We start from the raw sequence: 24,765 nt of genomic DNA on the forward strand, positions 1-24,765 counted from the left end.
TTGCTGTAGCTAGCTTCTGTCTTCTGTTGCTGCCATTAGCATGTAGCTCAGTTATCCATGGGGCTAAGTGGTGCTCTTGCCCTACCTGATTGGATTCTGTCCACGCTGGAGCCTCAGATGATGGGGCATCCCAGTCAGCACTGCTGGACACAGTATGGATGCAGTATGGAGGTGATTTACAATGGCTCTCACCATGACCACGAATCAGAAGACCACGATGAGAAGATCCGACAGGCCGCGACAGTAGAGTCATGAAGTGGCAGAGGAGGCACCACAGCAGGCAAAAACATCAAGAGGAACAACAATATTTTACATATTTCTCGAGACTGAAGTTGGAAACGTGTCTAATATGACACTTTAAAAACCCTGTAGGAACATCATTGGTGAACTTTGGAATATGTCTAAAAAGAAAAGAAATTCATCCTGGCTTTCCACTGGAGGTCTCTTTAACATCTGCAAATATTTTTAAATGTTGTCTTTTGTATATGTTTTTGCTCAGTGGGTTCTACTAGACAGGACAGGCCGGGCTAGCTGGCTCGGTTAGCACGCTAACTTCAGACGTCATCTCTGTATTACAATGAATAGACATCAACACTGTTGCTTCTTCACACTCATGTTTTGATGTTCTGAACTAAAACTATTTTACAAATTGCTCCTTTAAGGGTTAGCATCAGTGTGTTTTATTCTCGAGATTATTTTATCCTCGAGAAAATAGGCCCGCCTATTTGCACAAAAGTGTAAGGTGACAGCCAACAGTGTTTTCCCCGACTTATATTCCAACCAGGAAAAAGAATCAGACATGGTATTAATGTACCTCCTGACCGCCTTCACTTAAAATATCATTGGGCAGACGCTGAAGTGAGCCCACAGGATTCACAGGAGCTGAACTTGAACCGACGTTCTCATCCCGGTGAGATCCCTCCGCCTGATTGTCTCTCAGTGAGCCGCTGCACCTGTCTCCACGCTGCCTGTCCCTCCGCCTCCGCCGGCCGCATCGTTTCCTCCCGCAGAGCCGAGCGGAGCAGCAGCGCGCCTCCACCTCCAGCTCCAGCTCCAGCTGCATGCCTGTGAGGGCTGCTCAGCGCCGGCGGGGACGTTTTGTCGATGCTCTCCACCTAATGTGACAATTTCACACAACTCCTCGAAACACCGGCTGAAGCAATGGGAGCCTTCGGAGTAATAATGGGGATTTTACAGTATGCGGGACTTTATATTCAACTTAACGCGGCTTTCGACGTCGGACACGGGGAGGTGGACAATCACATCTCTGGGAACGGTGAGTTGTTTTTTCCTCCTGTGTTTGTTGGGGGCAGCTGGACTGGAGGAAGAAGACGCTCCTAACATCATATTATTCACTCCTGAGGAGGAGTGACTGGGTGGGGTTCACATTATTGTGAATTATTATTATCTGCTGGTGATTTCATAACCTTTTAAAAATAGTATTGCCTTTTTTTTATTTTTTTTTTTTTAAAGTTTATTCTCAGTATGAGGATAGCTGTGACTACTCTTGGTGTTGCATTGTTGTCTGTGATTAGTTTGAAAGCATTCGAGGTGTGGGATTGAATGAAACGCATGATTATTGCACTTTCATCATCTGAATCAATAGTTGATTAAAGTGCAAGTTGGTGAGTCATTTTCATCCAGTTGAATATGGCAGAGAACTTTAAATAGCTTATTAATATCTGGGCTACACAACATATAGCCATGCCTCACAGTCAGACTGATAAAGAATGCAGTTTGAACACAACCTTTATTAGCTTTGGAATAATAAGGTAGAGCAGAGAACACCTGCGTCCGAGAGGCTGTTTCAGCCTTCAGATCCACAGATGTTTTCAATATTGTAGTTTCATTATTTCTGCTTGGAAAAATGAGTGCTGTAACTCTGATAGACATATCCATGGCCGAAACGTCATTAATGGCTTCCTGTGTAAATGGTGATACAGTATACAGGACAATGCTTTAATACATTTCCAAAACAGATATTATAGTGTTCTTTCTTTGCATTATGACTGTTAGTCGGATCAGGGTTTACATTTTAAAACATCTGATTCACCTGTACGAGTCGGGGATGTTGACTGGTACTCACCCTGAAAAATGTTCAGAGGAAAGTGTTGGATTTTTTTGTTTTTTTTTCCCCCAGATTTGCATACAGTACACATTTTTACCCCATTTATGTATTTGATGAGTGAACTCTCGACTCTCGACGGTTTGAAACACCAAACCTTTCATGGCACAAACATCTTGACCTGAAGCTCGCGGAATCCTGATGAGCAAACGACAGGAACGATGAACGCTTCTCATTCATGATTCACGGTTATAACAGACATGAGGGACCTGCTGGGAAAAAGCAACATCGTGAATAATGCGATGACATGGTGTGTGCTTTAAACTGCGAGGCAACTTCAGGCATCTTGAAAGACTGTCTCTTACATGAAACACATCCTCGCCAGGGGTTGTTCAGAGCAGAAAATGCCATCTCTTGACACCCTGTGTGTAATTACACATGATTACATAAAGCAAAAGTATGTCGGTGAAATAGTAGACATGCACTATAAGCACATACAGGACCAACAGTGCTGTATGTCAGTTGTACAGATGATTGATTTATGCTCTGAAACAAACAGCCCAGATGTGGCTGAGAAGTTTTGGCTCGTGAGATAATAAAGACGAACCTGAACCCAAAAAAACAACAACAAATAAAAGACAAGGGTTTGTATATCCAGTGTTTCTGAGATATGTCACAGCTCCTGTAGGCGAGAGGGGATCTGTGCTGCTTTTCATGGAGGTGGCTGAAGGCTGAAGGTGCACTGTTACTGTACTGCAGCACCTTCATCATTTATTATATTCACAGCTGGGTGCCTCTTGTCGGAATGAAAGAAAATCAGAGGTTGAGTTTATAATTGGTCGGTATGTCTCTAGGGTTGGTGCTGCGCCAGATATAATTTACGGTTTGACTTCTAGTGACTCAGATTGTTTGCAGTGAAAGATATATATATATATCAGCCATACATATATATATATATATATATATGGCTGAGATTTCATGTCAGACTTGATTATTTTGACCAAGCAGGGTCCTTAGCTGCTGATGAAACTTAAGATAGTCTGTGAAACCGGCTGGTAGATCGCATTTCTTTTGAATAAGGGAGGGGGGGAATATATAAATTAATGACTGGAGGTGGTGCCATCTATGAATGAGGATTCAGAGCCAATTACACAACAGTAAAGTCTGCACACTGCTAATTAATGTTCAATTATGTGTGACGCTTCTGAAACCACTTCAACAGAATGAATTTCACTCCAGATCTCATTTTCAGTGTATTTAATGTTATCTTCGGAGGCCACAGTTTTATTCCGTCAGTAATGGAATCTTAAAATACGTTTTGTTTTTTACGCTAAGCAGGACTCCAGACTGACATTGATTTGCACCCAATAATACATTGAATTTAATTTCTTAATTAATGAAAACAGGAAAATGAATGTTTTTCTTCCTTTAAATCACAGCACATGCACCGAGAACATTCTGACTCCTAATCTCGGCCACACCAGTGCGATCGATTAAAGTGTTTTTAAAAGACGCACCCTGCGGCGCTGTGACACGTAATGTTGAGACGGCTGCTAAAACAACTTCCGTCACTGTTCCTCAGGTCCTTCCATTTTCCGTCAGTGTTATGCTTTCCTAATGTAGAATACCTCCTTTCGCAATTGAGTTCTGTTGTTTTAATCCGTGTCAGCACTTTCGAACACCATTGGCATTTTTAACCTACTAGCGATCTTACCTTTCCCCAGCAGCCCCAGGACAAAAAAGATTTACTGTTACTTAATTAAATCGTGTGATAACCACTTCATCAGTGTCTCACCAGTTGTCCCTTGAGCCCGCTCTGCCTCGCAAGTTACTTTTAGCTCGATCACTATAAATGAAACCGGCGTGCAATGGTTCCAAATGGATTGACTGTCTCGGACAGGTTAGAAAATCAATTAGTAACATTTTCACCCAAGGGGACTTAATTAAAATTGGATATAATCGTTGTGTTCTCTACCCCACTCCATGACTCAGACTGGACACAAAGCTGAAATGCCTCAGGGGTGTGGAGGCTTGACAAGAAAGAAAACGCCTCTCTTCAGGTTTTTAAAACCTGATCCAGAAATCCAAATGAAAGCTTTCTATTGTTCCTTTTGACAACAACAGCAGCCAAAAAAACCGAGTTGTGCTTTCCTTTGTGGCTGAATAATCCACAGAGTTTTTATTTATTTATTTATTTTCTCAATATCAAGCCTCTTTGATAAATTGCCCAAGCCGAGGGGGCTTGCTGAGCCGTCGTGTAGAGCAGAGAGGCTGGATGCACTTTTCTGGAGAGTGCTTGTTAGTTGCAGCCCTGACTCATTTGTTTCAGATAAGTGCATCTGGCTGGGGACCGGTCAGCCCCTACACCTGCATTCCACTGCAGATGAAGGGTGGAGTGAACGACACCAGACGCAAATTTGTATGTTCTGTGTACAAACCGAATGCACACATGGATCAGTGCCTTCATCTCACTGGAGGCCGCGTTTGTCAGATTTCGACTCTGATCTGCTGGACGCTGCTCAGGGGGCAGAGTGACACCAGCGAAGACGGTTGTTCTCCAAGATGACGTATAAAGCAATGATGTTGCCACTCATGGTTCATTTCCAGTGCACGTTTGGCCTCTTTGGCAGCGCTCATCCTGTTATCCATTGCGAGCGTAGCACTTTCACAGTGTGTGGGCGTGTACAGATTCATAAGTGTCTGGGATCCTCTGCCAGTCCTCCGCTTGGTGTCCTCTTAATGAGGACGGCCAGCCCAGACAGTTTGCATTGGCTTTCAATTTAATGGAGCTCTGACTGTGCGAGGGGGGACAACAGATTGTACAGTCATGCTGTCACAGCGGAGGCTGCTGGTGGAGGCGCAGTAGGAGAGAGCAGGAGAGCGGATGGACGGCTGAAACAAAGCTTGCCGCGACAGGATAATGGAGAGAACATTTCAACGTGTTGTAACTCGGAAGGCTCGGCTGCTTCCTCTGGTGATGCAGTTATCTCCGGTGTGAAGTGGTTACGCTTGTCATGAGGGCTGATTATGATTGAATGTCCATTTTTAGTAAGACGTCAAATGTAGGGATGCAAGTGTTGCATACAGTCTTTTAATCGATAGTGGGGCTGTCTTACCTATCGATTATTGATTAGTAACATGTGAAATGTGTTGGACGTTATTCCTTGAGAAAACTGTTTTAAACACTGACTGCTGCAGTAAACATAAAGTTACTTGAATGAGAATCAACATCACAAAAAATAATGACATTTTTTTAATTGCAGAGTTCCTGTCTGTCCCTATTTAACAACTGGGCCATCAATATCCGACCCATATTAAGGTTACTAAATGGCTAATATGTAATAATATTTAAATATGTTAATATAATAATATTTGTATAGATGACTTTCTAAATAATTTCATTTAAATACATTTTGTCACACTAGCATTTTGAATTTATTCGATATATTTGAAAAGCAAGTATCAGTAATCTGTTATTGTAAATTCTGATACATTTGTGCCCATCTCTGATTGTCGATTAATACATTTGTAATCTAATAAAATCTTAAAGGCAATTAATTTATGAATCATTAACTTTCCTAGTCAAATGCTTATTGCTGTCTCAGCATAACAGCAAGGGCTGCGACTAATGATTTTGTTTTCATCATTGATCTGCCAATTGTTTCCTCAAATCGTCAATTGATTGTTTTGTCCATAAAGTCTTTTAAAATTCACGTCAGAACCTAAGGCGTCATTTTCAAACTGCATGTTTTGTTCAACAAAAAACCACAACCCAAAGACATTTTATTTTCTATCATAGAAGATGAGAAAAACAGCAAACATTCACATTTTAGGAGATGGAACCAGCACATTTTAAGCTTTTTTCATTTAACAGAATGCGCTCTTTGAATTTGTTCTGAACCACCAACCAGAGATCAGGCGATATCATATTTTCCTGCACTGGAGAAAGATCTTAGGAAACTGAAATCACCAACATTAAAAAGGCAGCGAGGAAAGAGTTCCCAAACTGTGACACTTAGCAGTGAGCTTGAGAAGTGTACTTTTGGCTACAGCTACTACTTAGTTTAAAGTGTGGTGATAGTAATTTTTTGCTGCCAGCTCCCTCACTCATTCAGGTTGAATATCCAACAGACATCTTCACAGCAGTATAAACTTGAAACCTGCAAGTTTTGCCAATTTCCATAAAGTGTAGCGCGCTGAAGTGATGTTGGAGTACTTAGGTTGAACTGACAGTCAACAGCAGGAATGTTGTGAACGTGAAGACTTAATTGAAGCTGATTCAATAACCACGGTATTTTTTCAGGTTGCAATAAGAGCTACTTAAGAGTGAAACTCAGCACAGACGACTGTCTGGTCCGTGATCCTCGGCAGTGGTGTCTGTAGTTGCTGCACAGGATGTACATGACAGATGAGCCCTGAGGTACACTGATTAATGTACCTCCATAGATATATGTTGGGTTTTCTATCAATAAATATGTTGAGATGCCTATAACTACCATCTAACGTCTAACTCGAGAATGAATCATATTACATTTACTAATTGACCTACATTATTGAGCAGTAACAAGGCCTAAACTAATTTTTATGTCTATTTGAAGCCAATAAATGCAAATAGTTCTACGTTTTTTACAAGCTAGTTTCAGTTCAGATGTATTAAGATCACATTTCATGACCCCATAGTCCTCCCTCAGCTTGCAGTGCTACTTCATCTAAGGTGAATCGGCTCCAACACTTATTCAACTTCCAGTTTAGTCCTTCGCGTCGCTGCAGACTGCACAGATCACATCTAGCACGGTGCTCGAGGCAGCTTGGTCACTCCATTGTCCCGTCTCACATAAACCTACACACCATCACTTAAAGGTTCTCAAGGGCAACACACTCCAACACGACATAATGTTGTCCTTCATCCCCGTGGGAGTCCAGATGGAGTACATTGTGCATTCTCGAAAGTGGCTCACAGCACCGGTACGTGTCTTCGACAACACGTGCTGCTTCATGTCGCCACACAGTGGGAGGAAATGCAGAAATAGCCTCTGAGTCTCAAGTCCCAGGGGCTATGAAAAATTCACTCTGCAGGCCCGGAGTATCGGCGGCAACAGGCAGACAGCTGCTTGCTTGATTACCGGCTCCATTCTTATTTCATTATTTTACCTTCCACCTTGAATAGAGGCTGAAGGTCTCACAGCAAGCGATTATTTCCCCAGGGGTGCTCCTGTCGGTTCGCCCCGCTGCTGATTCTGAATCATATACAGCATTATTGACTTTCTGGCGAATTCCCAGACTGCTTTTTTTTATCAGTGTTATTGTGTTTCCTCTCTGCATTTGATTATAGGTTGACACTTGTACAGTAGCTGTGCTGTGGAGAAATCTCTTGGCAGAGTACAGTGGGTCAGGGTGATGGCATTCACATTTAATATTTGACATATCTTTGCCTGTACGTGATTTATAAAATTCTGTTTTAGATACTGTTATACGTTAAAAAGAATATAATAACCAAACTAACTTAATCACCTGAAGGCTTTTCTCCTTATTCACTAACCAAACATAACTTCTTCCTCAAGTTGGTTATCTGCATGCAGGGTTAAAGCCTTTTAAGATCAAGATAAATATCTGCAGCAGGTCTCCTTATTACAGGAGCTTCTCTTTGTTTCCTCCACTGCTCCCTCAGGGCTTCCCTGATTATTAAAGTCATTCATCAAGTGAGTGAAATACCTCCTCTCATAGGGATGCCGCTCACAGGCTATTTACATTCACCTTGGTGGAAGTTACGACGTTGAGCTGGATTTTTATGTTTTGGTATTTACTGTTTCTGATTTTTTTTTTTGTTTTTCGTTGCTAGATGAGTTATTTCCTCTCTTCTGTGCCCTATGGATGGGACTCAAATGGAAGCATTGAGTTAATGAGCCCGATTTAACTCGCTGTCCCCGTGAGGCGCCAACTTTTCAGGTGAAAAATGTTTGCACTTAACCAAGACGGGGATTTTCTTCAGTTATTCCAGCAGCTACCAGGGTTTTATTGCAAATGGCTCTCGTTGTCTTATTCTTACACTACCTTCACCCGACTGTAAGGTATGTGCCTACATTTGCAAATTCCCTGATTTCATGCTTGGTAATACAAGTACGTGTTAAACACATTCTTCCATTATTTGTATTTTATCCAATATTATCATCCAAGTTAATCATTTAGTTTGACTTTTTTTTAAACCGATATAGATAACTGATAATTACCTGCCTCTTGCAACTGAAAGACGATAAGAAACAATAATATTCTGTGTACAAATTTGGATTTTAAAGAGTTTCTAAACATGCACCTGTGCACCTGAAGGTGAAAAAGGCTGACATGTATTGACTAAAGATGATGAGATATACCAAAGCTCTCACCATCCATCTGACATCACTGTTACTCTCGAAAACAAACTCTTAAGATTTTTTCTAGAAAAACACACTGAAAAATGTCAAACAAGCATTTTGCTCTTTTAAAATCAATGCTTTGAAATAATTTGTTGTCAGTATTAAATACCCAAAACAAGAACAGAAGCTTTTTGTTGAAGTCTGCATATTAGTCTGCTGATAAAACAATAATAAATGGAAAAGGGTTAGGGAACACATGAAAAGTAGCAGTGGCTTGTGAAAGAATACCTGAGCTCCAGTCGTGCCATTAGCCGGCGAAATCCTCAAGTGTCACGTGCAAAAGAATTCAGCGATTTTGTCGCTAATTGCTTTGGCCTTTGTGTTACCTTTAGAAAACATCCTGCAGTTTTCAAATGCCAGTTTAATAGACGCTGGTGTGGTGTTTTTATTGTGCTACTAGAAGACTTTTTTTTTCTCTTCTCAGAACCCTTGCAGAGCATCGTGCAAATTGCAGTTGTGTTGCCTTCACGCTGGTAGAGTGCTGTACTTGTTGTTCTTCCACACCTCCTCTTCTTTGTCTTCTCTGTGTTGGTGGTGGATAGTTGACCAACTTTTAAGTGGAATAGCACTACTGTGTTGGGGGGAATTATTGGTAATTAATGGCATAATACGTAATAATTGGAATATTCCGTTCTTGGGCCGTAATTTATCAGCCCGATAATTATCGTGCATCCCTAATATTAATGTTGCTTGTCAGGTGGAGACCCCGGGTGGTCACAGTAATTACTGAGGCAGCAGGCAGCAAGTCAGGTGAGAGACTTTCCTTGGGATACCTCTGGGACAAAAGGTTATTTTTATATATGTTGACCATAAATTTATGTATGAAGTCTCTGTATGAATGTCAGCAGCTCTAGTATCTAAAGCCTGATATACTGTATTCCTATATGCCATCGAGCTCCATTATTGCTCAGAAGTATTGTGAACACTTCAGTGAGCCACGCTGTTGCAACGGGAGATTTCATAACCACGAACACGAGCAGCGCAGTTTTATTTTATTTAATCCCATATGCACTTTTCCAGCGCTGTGTGTAATAACTCGCGCACTAAATGTGTACAAATCAGCAGCCAAAAGTCGTCAACAGATGCATTTTAAGCTTCTGTCTGACAACGTTCGCCAGAAGCTACAGCCCGATTGAAGCGATTGGGACCGAGGAGAGCGCTGAGAGACAGGCTCACACCCCGGTTTTGGTCTTTTCATGTGCGATATGTTGACAGCGAGAAAAATGCAGAACAGTAGAAGCCTTATCCTTTTAATGGTTTGACAGAGAGAAACAGAGGCTTGCAAGGATGGAGACAAGCTCTCGCTGCCAGCTCCCTCGCTCACACACGGGCGCGCACACACACACACACACACACACACACGGACAAGCAAAGATACGGATGTCACACTTGCTTCTCGTCCATGCTAATAAGCCCTCTGTAATTTAGTCGTCCTCAAACAGCTCAGGCCTCTCTCCATAGCAGGGAGGGAGGGAGAGGGAGAGGATCGATGGATTGACCTCACGCTGGCACTCAGGCTGGATTTATGTCTCTCATTTTGCCCGGGACCTGAAGAAAACATTCAAGAGTGGTCTCTTTGGTCTCGAGCAGCGTACATTTGTTTATATATTTATGTCCTCCGCCGTATTGCTTTCTTTCATTATTTTCTCCACGCTTCATTTTTAATGAGTCTTTGGTGGATAACAGGCAGCCGCCTCCATGTTCTCATGGCCTCATTTCAGTTACAAAATGCCACGGAAGACCATTTTAAAAATGCGTGTACTGTACTTGCATCCTGAAACAAGGCTCCCCTGCCTCTACTAGAAGACAGTTCTGACAGGACTGCCTTTGTGAAAATCTATACTTAGAAAAGGGCCGCGTCGAGCAAACTCTCTCTGTGCCAGCTATATAGCATTGTAAATGAGGCGACCCAGTGTGCTCGAGATTTCCCTGGAAGTCAATATTCACATCTGAAGAGCAGTATTTATTATTCCCCTTTTCTCTGCCAGTTCACGGCCGTGAAAATTTACCAGTGGAGACGGCTTATGTGTTGATTTAGCATTCTGCCGAGGTTACGGGATTGATTGCTGGTGACGGGCTACTGTGATTAAAGTCAGGAAACAGTCGGGTGTCTGCTGAGCAGGCATGCCAGGGACTGACATTGGCACACCACTCACAGGGGGAGACAGTCTGTTTGTCAACAAACCGTGATTCACAGGCAGGTTGCAGAAGGGCGCCCGCATCGCAAACTGGTAGGCAATCTGACAGCTGTCGGATCGATAAAGCCGAGAGGAGGAGGAGGAGGAGGAGGGACAGGTGAGGCAGGAAAGGGTGACATTTGTTTGGGCACAGCATGATTTGGTGGTACCATTAGTGACATCAATCTTTTACTTGATGCATGACATCATTAAGAATCCTACAATCAGCGGGTCGGGGTGAGGCAACAATTCAGCTTCTTGTGCCTTTCAGTGGAATCATGACACGAATATCACTTTATGCAATTGATTCCTCAATTCCAAGACAATTTCACTGATTAATGAAATGAATCTTTAAAAGGTTTGTTTTACACTGTTTAAAAAATCTCTTTCATTTTACCGTATCTCTACTCTGTATTTTGTTTTTTGCAAATACTTGATACATCATATGCAGATCATACATTAGAAATTAATAAGTTAAGAAGAAGAAAAACAGTTAAAACCAGTCAGTTTTTACATTTCCTGTCCATTGTCCTGTTCATGGTTCACAATTGCACACAGCCTGTTGTTAAATGTAGCTCACAGGTGCATCTCATTAACTACAAAAAGCAGTTTAATTTCACACCACTGTGGGTGAAATTGGGTGAATATTGAACAGAAGATGAAAAAAATTACAGTGTTTATTCACTATCTAACAGAAGAAGGTGTGGTTTTTGTGTGAGAACACTAAATAATGCAGTAAAATAAAAACTTTACACATTGAAGAGGCTCTTCATAACAGTGTGTAGTCATTTTAAACATGAAACGTGGCCCTCCCCGTCTCTCTTGGTTCTCTCTACAAGCCTTTTTTTCAAGTTGTTAAATGCTGCTGGACTGTGGATTTCTTTGTGAAGGACTCGGATGAGATTTTCTTCGACAGTCCAAAGGAGGTGACTTTATGCGTGTTTTTGAATGCTCCGCCAACAGAGAGCAACAGCAGCTGACATTAGCATAGAAATGGAGTCCAGCAACATTAACCTAACAACTGGATACCAGCACAACTCAGAAGTTCCCCTTTTAAAGTTAAACACCAGTTACACTAAGTTATATGATCTGGTTAATGCACACTCTTGACTTACTTGTGGAGGATATTTTGCAGTTGGCTGTTGTGGACTCTCAAGACAAAATACTTTATTAGCCCCCCACTGAGTGTTTCTACACATGACAGACTATAACAAGTAAGAGAATTAAAAAAGGACATACACATCTCAGGACAGTACATGATAACGGGAGAGCACAGCACCCTAAATGATACATTTTTGACATTTGACTTATAATATGTGCTGCGTAGTTTCCATCAGAAATAAAAGCCCCTTTCACACATGCAAAGTTACCTTGAAATTTCCCAGATCTCTCCAGAGCTGTGTGTGTGACCTGGATTTTGCCTCGCCAGCTCCCCCAAGTCCAATTTTCACCCATGTGTGAACAGAGCAGGTCATTTCACAGCGAGTGAGTGGGCCTGTGGACACCGTCACAAGGAATGTAGTTGCTTTGTACTCTTTTCGGCATGCCTACATAAATATCGCTCTCCACTCTTGGTATGCAGATATGTCCAAATAAGAATGTTGTATTGATATCAAAGCCAGTGAGTCAGATGGGTCCTCCTCCTGCACTGGGTCAGAACACGCCTGATACTCCTGTTGTGTGCTACACGTGTTTAGTGTATCTGATTCTCCGATACGCACCAAAATTGAGCCGTTTTTGGCATAACTAATGTTCGACATTTTGTTACATAGTAACAGTTATTCCTAAACCTGAGTTTTACAGCACGTCGAACGCTCCCAAAGCTAATGTTTCCTGGTGTAAAAAGATGCTGATCACTGCATTTCTTTATAAAACATTCCCTCTTGCAGCTCAGAGAATTGCCCCTGGCATGCAAGAGATAAAAGTGGAGTAAGTGCAAGTTGGTATGAAATCTGATTTTCTGTTTCTGATTCTCTACTATATTTTTGTTCTATTTTCACTTTAACTAGTATTTTAACAGTAAAAATGAAGAAGGTTGATTTATTGGATTCTTACTTTACATTCTTATTTTGATCACACACGTACGCATAAAACACTAACAATAAACAGTGTCAACCCTGCAACATTGAAAGGTTTTACTGAATAATATACAGAATTATTTGAATAATTAGTTGTCTGTTTTAAAGACAACCAACCCAGTTGACACAGGTTAAAACATTTATGTTTCTTTAAAAAAAATTTCATTTTTTGTGATTAACGGTGTGCTCATCTTGTTTGGTTCAGGAAAAGATCATGTTTCTGCGCAAAATACTTATTTCACCACAACAGACATGACTGGAAAATTGCCCCAGGGCCTCTTTGAATAATATTCACACCTTTCACACTTTCACAGTTACAAATGTTGAAACACAGTCTTGAACAGCGGTCACTGGCTAAACTCCACCACCATCCGCTCCACCTCCTGATATGAAAGTTTAGTCCTTAGTATTTAATGTGAATGTGATGTGACACCTATTGTAGAAATAACACATTGCTATGACACGTACAAATTTAAGTGTCAGTACGTCCATAAGTTCCACAAATAAGCTTTACTGGATCTCTTTGATGGACAAGTGAAGAAACTTTACTTTAGATACTTAGATACTTTAGTGAGGATAGAAACTGAAGGAAGCATATAGTGTGTCTTCACTCATAAACACAGACACTGACGGGCCATATGGTCATCATAGACTGTATTGTTCCATCCAGGGGATCATGTCAGGAACCCAGTTAATGTACATCAGTGTTCAGCATTACTGCACTTTGTATCAAAGGTGTTTGACCACATGGTGATTATCATGTGACAGAGCTGTTTTTACATACCTCAGTTCCTGTCTTCATGTCCAACTCCTGACCTAACAAGGTTTCGTGGATGGGCACAAGTCGATCATTTCTGTTGTCTTTGCTTGATGAATGTTTGTTTTATCTGTGAAATATCAAAACCCTGAAAATGTTCAATCAGCAATGGTATCAAGTACTAGCCTGAACACCTCGCTATACTTTCCTCAAACTTGCGGTCATTATTTACTTGCATGCTTTGCGTTAAACAAGATTTTGAATCTAATGAGAAACAAAGAACGAGAGGGGGAAACATCAGTCACTGTCTGTGCTATTCCCCTCCTCCCAAGTCTTGAGAGTCACGAGTGTTAAGTGTTGTGTGCACATGGACCTCAGGTGTGCACTTGTGCACAAGAAGAACACAACTTCACCCTTGCAAGAATTTTTCTTTCTCAATTTCTTTAAAATTGGGCACAAATATCTGCTTCCGCTCAAGTACGTTCTGGTCAGACAGCTCCTAGTACTGGTAATGAGGCTGTTTGCCCTTCACTGGAAGCAAAGAATCAGTGAACTAAGTTAATTATTCAAAGAGCATAACAATTACATTTAATCTGTGTGAGGAAAGAAAGAAAGTAGAAAGCAGAGTTTGCAGTTTTCTAATGCCTCAAGCCCATGAAGTGAGGCCTCACTCATAAATATACTGTTTCATTTGTCGTCTTTCACTTCTCTGTCCCTCTCCATCTGGCTGAGGCATCCATCTTTGTCCTCTGATGTTTTTGACTTCCTGTGCTTCGGTCGGGATGAATCTGCGTTGAAAATGAACTGAATTTCACAAACCTTTTTTTTTTTTTTTTTTTTTTTGCGGAGGCTTTCCCTTCACGCCCTTAACTTCCTCGTATGAGGACATCCTGTGTGTAAGTGCCTGCATCAAAAATCGCGGCAGCACAGTTTCTGTCAGGCAGATTTTACAACTTTTGATATGCATCTCAAATCCACACAGCTACACATGCACACACACACACACACACACACACACACACACACACACACACACACACACACACACACACTCACCAACACACACTGTATGCTGACAACAAGCCACAGGGCAGCACACACACAGTGAGACACACACACAGAGCAAGTCTCCCAGGATGCTGAACACCTGCCAGAGCCGCTGGGCAAGGCTCCAGGAGATGTAGTGAGCTACTCCGAGAGTTGGAGGCATCTCTTTATGCCAGAGACCAGAGAGTCAACAGACACAGACACAGGGAGGAGGAGAAAGTAAAAAGAGGGATGGAGGCGAGAGTACGGAAAGTAGGAGGAAACTCTTAATAGCGAGACAGTAAGAATGAAAGGTCAGTAGAAAAAGGGAGAGGAGAGAAAACAAGAGGGGGAGATTTGTGGGAGGCATAACTGGGCTTGAGAGAGAGACAGCTAAGGAAGGATTTAAAAGAGAAAGAGAGCAGTGGAAAATTGAGAGAAATCTTGCGTTTGCAGAATCAGGGTCTTATTGGCAGGCTGTGGAAATGGGAAAGTGCAAGAATTACCTCGCAGCTATAAGCCTGCCCTGCTGTGGCTCGGGACTCCTGAGTGTATTTGAGGACTGCCCGTGAAGCTCTCTCTCTCTCCTTTGCTCGACTTTGACTGCACACACTATGGTTTCAAATATCTGTGGACGCTCAGCTAGTTTCATCAATCCTCCATCAGTTCTGCTTTATGCTGTACTTTGGCCGGGAGTTGCGATTGTAGGAAAGGGTTGATTGTAGGTGTGGAATAATTGACTTGGTCTTGATGAGTCTATGAAATAAAGACAAATGGTGACATCCAAGCAGCACTATATCAGCTCCATCAGTCAAGGACAAGCACCATAGTTCTTGCACATTTTTTTCAAAGCATCATGTCCTTGATTTTTTGCAGCAACCCGCCAGATTTATCAGGATGAAATCATTCTATCACCTCAGCTGGCTAGCTAAGTATGATAACGTTAGCTTCATTCGTTGGTAGCAGTAGCCTGGTAGCATCAGCATCATTTTTTTTTTAATCTGCATTGTGTGAAGCATTTTGTGTCACTTTGATGTATGAAAAGTGATATACAGATAAAGTTTGTTTGATTGATTGATTAATAAGAAACACTTTTTTTAAAATTTAATCATTAAGCCTCACTACACTCTTATCCTTGTTTTGCCATTCTCAGAGCTTGCGTCCAGTATGTTTGGACAGCCGCTGTTTGAGGGAGACGGTTGCTGAGCAGTCGATTGATAATGGAACGATCCATTGATTTTCCATTGGCCACCTATCGACTTAAATGTCAGCATTACTTTTAGTTAAGATTTGTTTCCCGTACTGTCCTTTCTGGAGCCCACTCCTCGTGCCTTTTTGTGAGTCTTTTCCCGTGTGACGCACAAACATCTTTTTGTGTGCGGGAACACAGCCTGTTCAAAGTGACAGATGTTGCTGCCTGTGCTCTGCCTCTAGCTGTTGGTACTGTATCACCAAAATGAAAAAAAAAGTGCCAGCCCCTGCTCGGAATACTAAGAAAATTCAGATGATTGAAATGCCACCCTCTGTTGTTTTGCTCGTATATTTTATGCGAAGTTTCTGCCTCAGCTCTGGCACCATATGCTCAAAACACATTATTGCAATACATTGTGATAAGTTTTGTCATCCCCTCTGTGCTCTTCATCAGGCACCTGAGAGAAGGAGTGCCAGTCCTGAATAATGAGATGTATAAAAGGAGGGGAAAAAATACACAAAGTAAGACTATGTCTGAAATAGAGGTGAAATATTCTTTGACTCATCCAGCCTCTTTAGAAGCACTCGCACAAAGTGCTTTTTTTTTTTTCAAAAGGCAGCACTGTTTTAAAAGGAAGAATCCTCGGTGTGAAACCGGAGGAAGTGTCTTTTCTCAGAAATATTTCTCAAGGCAAAAAGGCTTCAAGTCTTCATTTTGCCTTGACCCTGTTCCTTCTGGATATTTCTTTCACTTTTTATCCTTTGTCCATTGGAGTGAAAGACATTTGTGATACTAAATGATTGCCAAGTCACCAGGGACTGATTCAGCCTCACTGTGCACTATAATTGCTCCTGTGGGCTCCTCTGGAAAGGTTACAGCTGTGGTAACATTGCAGTTTAATTTTCTGAATGCTTTAACTTCCTAAATAATAACTAGAACTTCTCCTATGTCTGAATCTCTTGGACTTATTCAGTTGAATCCTGAAAGATGTTCATGCCATCAGAAAACACATGCATCATCAGAAGAAAGCAAATCATTATGGCAGTTGGCGATTACCGTCTAGAACGGCATCGACGGAGCAGTTAGCGCCGCAGGAAATTGTCCCAGAAAGTGCGTCCCACTGTGCAGCAAAATCACAAGAAATCTCTGCTGAAGCATCTCGTGTTTTCGTCTCCTTGTGCTCTATACAGACATTAAAGTTCTTATTCAGAAAACAAATGATTTGCTGGCTTCGATATCTTGTTAGCTCCTTGATGTTTTCACACTGGTCATAGTTTGACAGTTTAAAAATTAGTTTTACAAGTTTCCATAAGTTTCACCCAATGGCATTTCATTTCACACGTCAATAAAACACTCAAACAAGAAATCCTAGAACTCCTTGTAAAATGTTTAAACTTGATTCAAGGAAATAATAATATATATTTCATCTTCAGCACCATATATCTTTCCAAGAAATGGTTGATGTTGGGAAGTTTTTTTTAAGAGCTCTATGCACTGCAGTGATCCTCATTGCCATGCATGTCTGATCATACAGTTGTTGGACCACAGTTGAATTACATGAATTGTGTTGTTTGGTCTATCCTTGTTTTTTTTTTTTTATCCTAATATAGAATGCAGCTCTGCGTAACTTGATTTTATAACATCAACATCATTGGTTTGGAGATAGTCGGGTCACAGACTGAAGCACAGAGGTAGCACAGCAGAAGCATCATGCAGGTCATATTACTGAATTACTGAAAGTATATATCTTTAAAGGTGCAATATGCAAGAATTGGTGTGTCAAATCCATCTTCGAGACAAATCGGGGGCTGCATATCAACAGAGTAATCACCAACTGCAGCTACATTTAGCTACCTTTAGCTCGTTAGTTTAGTTAGCCGTACAGTGAATTTAAACTGGGACTAGTCAGGGCTAGCCAGCTCGAATGCTAACTTCAGGAAGTATCTCTGCAACAGAATACGTAGCCATCAGGCCATGAAAACTTCTTCCTCTTCTAATGTCTCATATTAATATTTGAATGTTGTTTTTTCTTTGATCACACTTAAATGCGTTTTCCACTGTTTTTGTCATAGCTCCAGGCCACGTGTTTTTATCTGAGATAGCTTCGAGCCTCGTGTTATGTAGCACACCTCTCATGACCCACTTGTAGCTGACAGGTCTGAGAATTGAGCCCTCCCTCTGCTACATGAGAGCTGCCTCCTGACATCAGCTTTAAGAAACCAGGACGAAACTTTGTTTTCTGCCTCGGTATCTGTCATCATCATCATAAAAACTCATACTGCGAGATGGAATTGGGACAGGATCTGAGAGGCATGCTGAGATGCATCTTCAGCTCGCCTGTTCTTTTTTTTTTTTTTTTTAATCTCAGGAGAATTTGAATGATAGAGACACAAAAGTGAAAGACAGAGTTATTCTCAGGTGGATACTCGTGCTGGTTTTTATCTGAGCATCAAGCGCTGTCTGTTCAGACATAATGGACTCTCATGTTACACTACATACATTCTCAACAATGCAACACCTTACCTAGTGAGGAAAAGGTTTGAGGGACTTTAGTCTAACATATGGAGAGATTTTGTTTTGGGGCTGAATGTTATAGCCAGCTTGTTTATCTCTCAGCGGAGGAAGTGAACTAGTACACAGGGATTTGATTACCGCTGTGGCTTTCAGTAGAAGGTTCAGTATCTTCCCAGGGATCTAAAGACAATGTGTTGATTTGTAGTCTATAAGTCCTGAAGTAAGACTGGTCCGTCATTATAGCTGCAGATGTTGGATACTTCCAGGTATTTTTTTTTTTTTTAAAGTTAAAGAAAGTAAAAGTTGTTTTACTGCAGTAAGAAGGCATCTGTACTGAGCAGGCTGGACTACAGTGTCATTTCCATGTGTCATTCTATTCCTAACAATCCCTTCTAAAGGTCCTACTTACTTCATGCAGATTCGACCGCTCTGCTCCTCTCTCTCAGCATTTCCTCTCGCTTTTCCTCACTTTTCCATCAGTCTTTCTCATCTCTGTCTTTGCGACACGCTCACCTCAATTCACCTCCGCCCTCGTCCTTCTTTTCTCTCTTTTCCCCTCTTTCCTCTCCCTCCACCCTTCTTGGCCGCCGTCCGGCTCCGTCCCCACAGTACGTCTCCTCCTGACAAATGAGGCCACTGCCTGGCTGCAGGCAGCGGTGCATCAAGGGCACGACTCCTGAGGGCCCGGTCAGTCGAGCGACACCAAAGCCCTCCCCGCCATTTCTCTATCCTCTGCCTTTTTTTTTTTTTTTAACTTACGTCTTCCAGTTCATTGCTGGATCATCTTCACACTGTCTAACTACAGTGAATGTCGATTAGAGATTACAGGGTGACTGACTTCTCTCTTTTGCTCACCTGGTCCAAATCGACTTGGCCTGTGTGTCTTTGCAGGGTTGTAAGTTAGAGCTGTGTCTATATATTTGACTATCTAAAGGATGGTGGGACTCGTTGATAATTATCACCCAGCTATGAAGTCTTTTCCTGGTGCATTTCAGCTTTTGTTTTTTTGGGGTTTTTTTTTTGTTGTCTGTTTTTTTCAACCTGTGACTTCACTGTTTTGCTTCAGTCTCACTGCTTTCATTAAAACCTGTTTCCAGTAGCAACAGGTGGCTGATTTTTAGCAAACAACCTCCGATTATTCCACCTTGCACTACCCGCCCAGTTTTTGATAGCTGAGAGAAAAAAAAGGGATCACCCAGCTGGTGAACATCGTGGAGCATTTGGAGCCGTGCGTTCACCTTTCTGTGGGTGGACACCAAAAACGGCTGAAAAGGAACATTAACATTGACATTAACATTTGTCAGGTGGCCATGACAACAAATGAATGGTGTTGGATGTGTAAATAAGCAACTGTTTGCTGATACTTTCATCAAACCATTGCAATGAGGTGATAACAAGGTTCGAGAAAGACTAAAACTACTGAGTAGCTTCTATCACGATGTTGTGTTTCAGTTTTATTTGGTTCTGTTTTTTATTGTAAAGCACCAGAGCAGGTTTTTGAATTTGTCGTTTGAGATGTTTTTGTTGTTGTTGTTTTCTGTGGGCACTTTTTGCTCACTGTAATTGGTTCTGTGAAGAAAAGATCTCAAAGTGTTTCAGAAAGCAGAGAAAAAGGTGCCAAAATTCGGATTTGCTTTGCTCCACCAGAGCTATTAAACAGACCAAAACAAACAAACAAACAAACAAGAAGAATAAGACAGATAGTAAAGAGCCAGGCCTGCTCTTGTTTGTGTCTTGTTTCTGTAGGGAAATGCCCACAACAGTGCACCAGAACAAAAATCCTTCATTCAGCACCCTCATCCCAGCAATATTTTTTAAATACGCTCATGTTGTGTCAATGCAATCAGTGAGACTGAGAAAGGATGTAAGACAAATGACGAGATGCGGAGGAAGTGTCTACGGTGAAAACAAGACTCAGTAGCTACATTAACATTTAATCGATGTGTTTAATCATCTCCTCGGATGGTTTATGTGCGCTATACTTCCACTGTACTATATATCAGCTGTATTCTAATTAGAATGGTAAACAACCTTAGCCTGGTGTTTGTATTGATTCTGTGTGGAGAAGTTGATTATGCAAAAGTGTCAGGTTTAGTGTCATGACATTTCTAATTGTTTATTGGATTAAGGCTGTAACTGTATATTTTTCATATGATAGGAAGTTGTCACTGATCCGAGCTGTTGCTGAAGTAATCGAGTTAAATTTCTCACAATTTAAGCTCAGAGTAAAAGGCTCATTTAACCCGTTCTAATCACTGGAAATTTACCTCAAAGTTTGTTCCAATCTGAGTCTCTGCAGCAAATTCAAAGATGTTGTCGAAACATTTGGAGTGCAGTCATGGTTACGCTTAAAAATTGACCCACACTGTCAGAAGCTCTCTCAGTGCTTCAGTGTTTTAACACACTGAATTTGCCTTTTTTTTAATGCAAAAATAAGCCTTAAAAATATTGTGGGTAAACTTTGACTTTTACACTGTGTTTTAGAGATAAAAGGTGCTTTGGGGTCAGTTGATGTCTCCATTTTGCTTTCTACAGACTAGAAGGATCACGAACTGTCCCCCCTCACACACACACCAACTGCACTGTCATATGATATGTGGTGGAAAATGTGCTGTTCTGTTGAGTTACTGACCATTACTGCCAGCCAGTCCAGCAAAAAATAATGTTGCCTGCGTGGGCTGTTGGTCTTATACGTGCGTGGGATTGTAGAGCAATGACACTTCCTAATTAGTATATCAGTTTCAGTCTTCAGCACAGGCTGCTGCAGCATCGACACAGGGCAATATTTCTAGCACTCTTTTCACTGCAGTTTATAGTCTGATTCTTTTAAACGTCCCATGAAACAAAATCAAAATATTGTTCAAATTCGCTTGCTGCTACAGATGTAGAGACATTTGTGTGAATGAAAAGTACGGAGCTATACATGTTTACTGTGGGAAAATGATTGTGGATTAGCCAAAAATGACCACCAAGTAACCTCAGCAAGTGTTTGATGTACTGCCAGCGCTGGTTTGTTGAGTCGATATCTTCTCTCTGATTTGTCGTTGCTATATATACTTGTTAGAAACACCTTGCACCCATGTGTCACACAGTTTCTCCCTTGCCGAAGGGTGATGCAGCAATCAGGGAAATGCTGTCAGTAAGAAATAGAAATCTCGACATCTGTGTTTGTGTGACGTCGCCATCATTTCCCCCCCCAACTTTTTTTTTTTTATGTCATTCCTCTTTGTTTGTTTTTTCCCCGTCTTGCAGCTCTATTTACAGAGGTGCCACATGACATCACGACACAGAGCGGCGAGGATGTAGAGATGGCTTGTTCTTTCCGTGGTGCGGGCTCTCCCTCCTACTCGCTGGAGATCCAGTGGTGGTACATCAAGAACCACAGAGACTGGCAAGAGAAGACCGCCCAGATCACTAATAATGTAAGCTGCAAGGGATAAGAGGCTACTTGTTGGTGGTCCCAGCAGGGGTGGCTATTACCACCCTGGGGGGTTCACTGCTGCTGCTGCTGCTGCCAGGGGCCACATGGAGGTTAACTCTGCTTAAAAATGATCATGAGATTTGACTTAAAATTCCGTGTGTGTTAAGGGAGAAAATAGACAAATGATAATAAATAAAAAAGCCAACGGAGTTTATGAACAGCTGTGACCTTTCGGTATATTTACAGTAACCATTAGCAACTTGAGTCAGTTGTTATACTAGTTAGCACACAAGCAGAGAAGTTGAAATAGCCGAACGTGAAGCACAGCTGTCGAAATGGCAGAAGATAATTGACATGATGAACCCGACTGTCTGATGGAAGTGTTTCATGTAGAGCCAACTCCTTCTTTGCCCTTGTTTAGAAAACATCTGTTTTTATTTAACCATAAAACATTTCACGTGGTTCCCAGTAAAAAATAAAAACAGAAAACGGAATGGAACTTATGTCCAATTAAATGCATTAAATGCAGTGAATCATTTTATTCTGTCGCCCACATTGTTTCTTGAAAGTTAGACCTTTTCAGGCAATTTCCCCTTTTTCAGTCATTTTTTGGCTCGGACTGAACCGAAGCTCGCTGTATGTCAGGCATAAGGGGAGTGCAGTATTAGCCGTGGCAGAAACCCTCTGGTGCGAAAACGAAGGGATAATTGCTGATTAGCATTTGCCTGCACTGGGGGGAACAGGTTGACTCTCTCCCATCACGGGGGAACTCAGACTCCCCTGTTGTGCCTCTAGACACCATAATTGGCACTGAGAAAGAAATAGATTTTCAGAATCTCTGTCTGCTGCATGCATAATTCATACCTATGCCCAAAACAATACCTCTGCGGCTCTGCACACACATCCACTCACGCCTCCGTCGCTCGGAGGCTGTAGACGTCTTTGAACACGCGCACATGCAAACATACATAAAGCTTAACCAAAAGAGAAAAAAAGTGCAACAGATAAGCAATCCAGGGAGTCTTGCTTAACACGGCAGAAGACATCAAACATGTTTGTCCTCTGTAATGTTTTTTACTGCCGTGAGCCAATGAGAATGAGATATTTTTAACGCGAGAGGTTTTTAGAAAAGTGCAGCCTCGGTCAGCACTCTTGTCGCTAATCCATCATCCATGCTCTCTTCGCAGGTCGTACCTCTGGAGGAATCGTCCAAAGATGCCACCAAGATTAGTGTGAGTTTGATCTATCGTTAACTTACGACTGATATGAAGCCAAGACAGTATTAATGGAAACCATGTAAGGATGTATTTCCATTCATGGAGACATGTTTCAGTTAACGGTGCACTATGTGGTCTTGGGGGCGAAAAATGTAATCACAAGAGAAACATCTTTATCGATTTGCCTGAAAAAGTAAATAAACAATCTCTCTTAACTTTCATAACTGAATAAAGTGAATGAACAAACTGACCTTAAAGGACAACACAATGTCATACCATTATTTGTATATGGCGGACCCTGCCACCTTTCCAACTTCAAACAGTGTGCTGGGGACCTGATTTTCGTCTGAGCACAGCTTGTTTATTCAGTTATGGAAAAGATAAATATTTCTGATTTTGTATTATCACCTCATTAACATTGAGTTAGAATGTTCTTTACCAAACTACATAGTGCCGCTTTAAGTAAAAATAAAAGGGTAGCTCAGATTTGTCATGTCCACAATCGATTTTATTTGTTTTTGTTTTTTAGGTGGTGAAAGTGGCCGGCAGCAACATCTCCCACAAGCTCCGTCTCTCCAGCGTCAAGCCGTCAGACGAGGGCACGTACGAGTGCCGCGTCATCGACTTCAGCGGCAACGTGGCGCAGCACCACCGCGTCCACGCCTACCTCCAGGTGGAGCCAGAGAGGAGCCAGGGGTCGGACGACGCTAAACTGCGGGAGCCGGGGCCGCAGGCACACGGGAGCCACCCGCAACCCCATCGCCAAGCAGAGGGCAGGGAGCTGAAGAGGAGATCAGCCGGCAGCGGCAGCACTGACTGTGATGAGAGCTGCGTGCTCTAGAGTGGGCGGCCTGCCTTGTCGGTCTGCATGTTCATGACTTATCTTGAAAGAGGGACGGTCACCAACACACACACCCGTCACCACAGAGTCGAGGCGTCAGACGTTTCTGGACCCTTTGTGTTTCACAGTTTGTTCGTCTGTCTTTATTATTGCTGTTGAAAGGGCACGGTGTTATTTACAGAACATGCGATTGTGTTCTTTTAGTCGCTGTATTGTTTGTCTCTGTGCTTTTCTTTTTGCACTTGTGTTAATGTAACGACAGAGAACTTTATATTATTTATTTTTGTTTTATCCAAGCAGGACTCTTATAGGTGGCGAGCACCCAGAACCTTTAGTTGCAGTGCACGGAGTCAGAATCGTCATGGAGATCGCTGAGAACAACTCACTGATACAGACACAGATCGCTTCCTTTGTCTTTTACCAAACACATGCCAAAAGCTGTAGTATCCTCATGTAAATGCTTTCTATGAAATAAAGATTAAAATAAGCTCTTTTCATTTCATCTGAACACTTTTCATTTGTGTAATCTTTGTTTGAATCCTATCTGTACCCAGCTTTCTATACCACGACTGAAGTGTTCGTTAAAATTGAAATGTATGCCTTCATCACGTCAAGATAATATATAGATTCTTGTGTATATTCACACTTACTGTCCACTTTTACTGCTATCCTTTCAATAAAGTTTACCCCATGCTATTAACCAAATGACTCAAGACAACACAGCTGCAATATGTTAACCTCTCCAAACCTTTTTCTCTCACGAAGTTCATCATCTGAATCACATTCTCCTCTTTGCCTGTGTTTGTTCTAAGTGCTGCTGTTTGCTATCTGTTCCGTTAAATACATTCATTTGAAATTACCCTGGTCGTTTTTCTCTCTGATTCTGCCTTTCAGCCCTGTACTCAAATTATTGACTCAATGTTGCGGTGAATTTACAGACATTTTAAGTTTACTGTGAGCATGCTGTTGCTGTGACGTCACCGGAGGTTTCAGTGGGTCGAGTGAAAGAATATAAACCATCGCGGTGCGTGAGGTCAGCTCCAGGCAAACAGGACACTTAAAAACCT

General features: G+C 41.8%; 1 protein-coding gene across 1 annotated transcript; it reads left to right on the plus strand.

Annotated features, from left to right (window-relative positions):
- The first annotated feature begins 978 nt into the window (after window positions 1-978).
- On the plus strand, window positions 979-24,551 carry vstm2l (V-set and transmembrane domain containing 2 like). Its single transcript, XM_037101474.1, has 4 exons — window positions 979-1,276; window positions 21,472-21,641; window positions 22,828-22,872; window positions 23,387-24,551. Exons 1-4 carry the CDS (start codon window positions 1,162-1,164, stop codon window positions 23,696-23,698), a joined length of 642 nt encoding a protein of 213 aa, XP_036957369.1. The 5' UTR covers window positions 979-1,161; the 3' UTR covers window positions 23,699-24,551.
- Window positions 24,552-24,765: the final 214 nt, after the last annotated feature.

Source organism: Acanthopagrus latus, chromosome 6 (genome assembly GCF_904848185.1).
Source record: "Acanthopagrus latus isolate v.2019 chromosome 6, fAcaLat1.1, whole genome shotgun sequence".
Lineage (NCBI taxonomy): Eukaryota > Metazoa > Chordata > Actinopteri > Spariformes > Sparidae > Acanthopagrus > Acanthopagrus latus.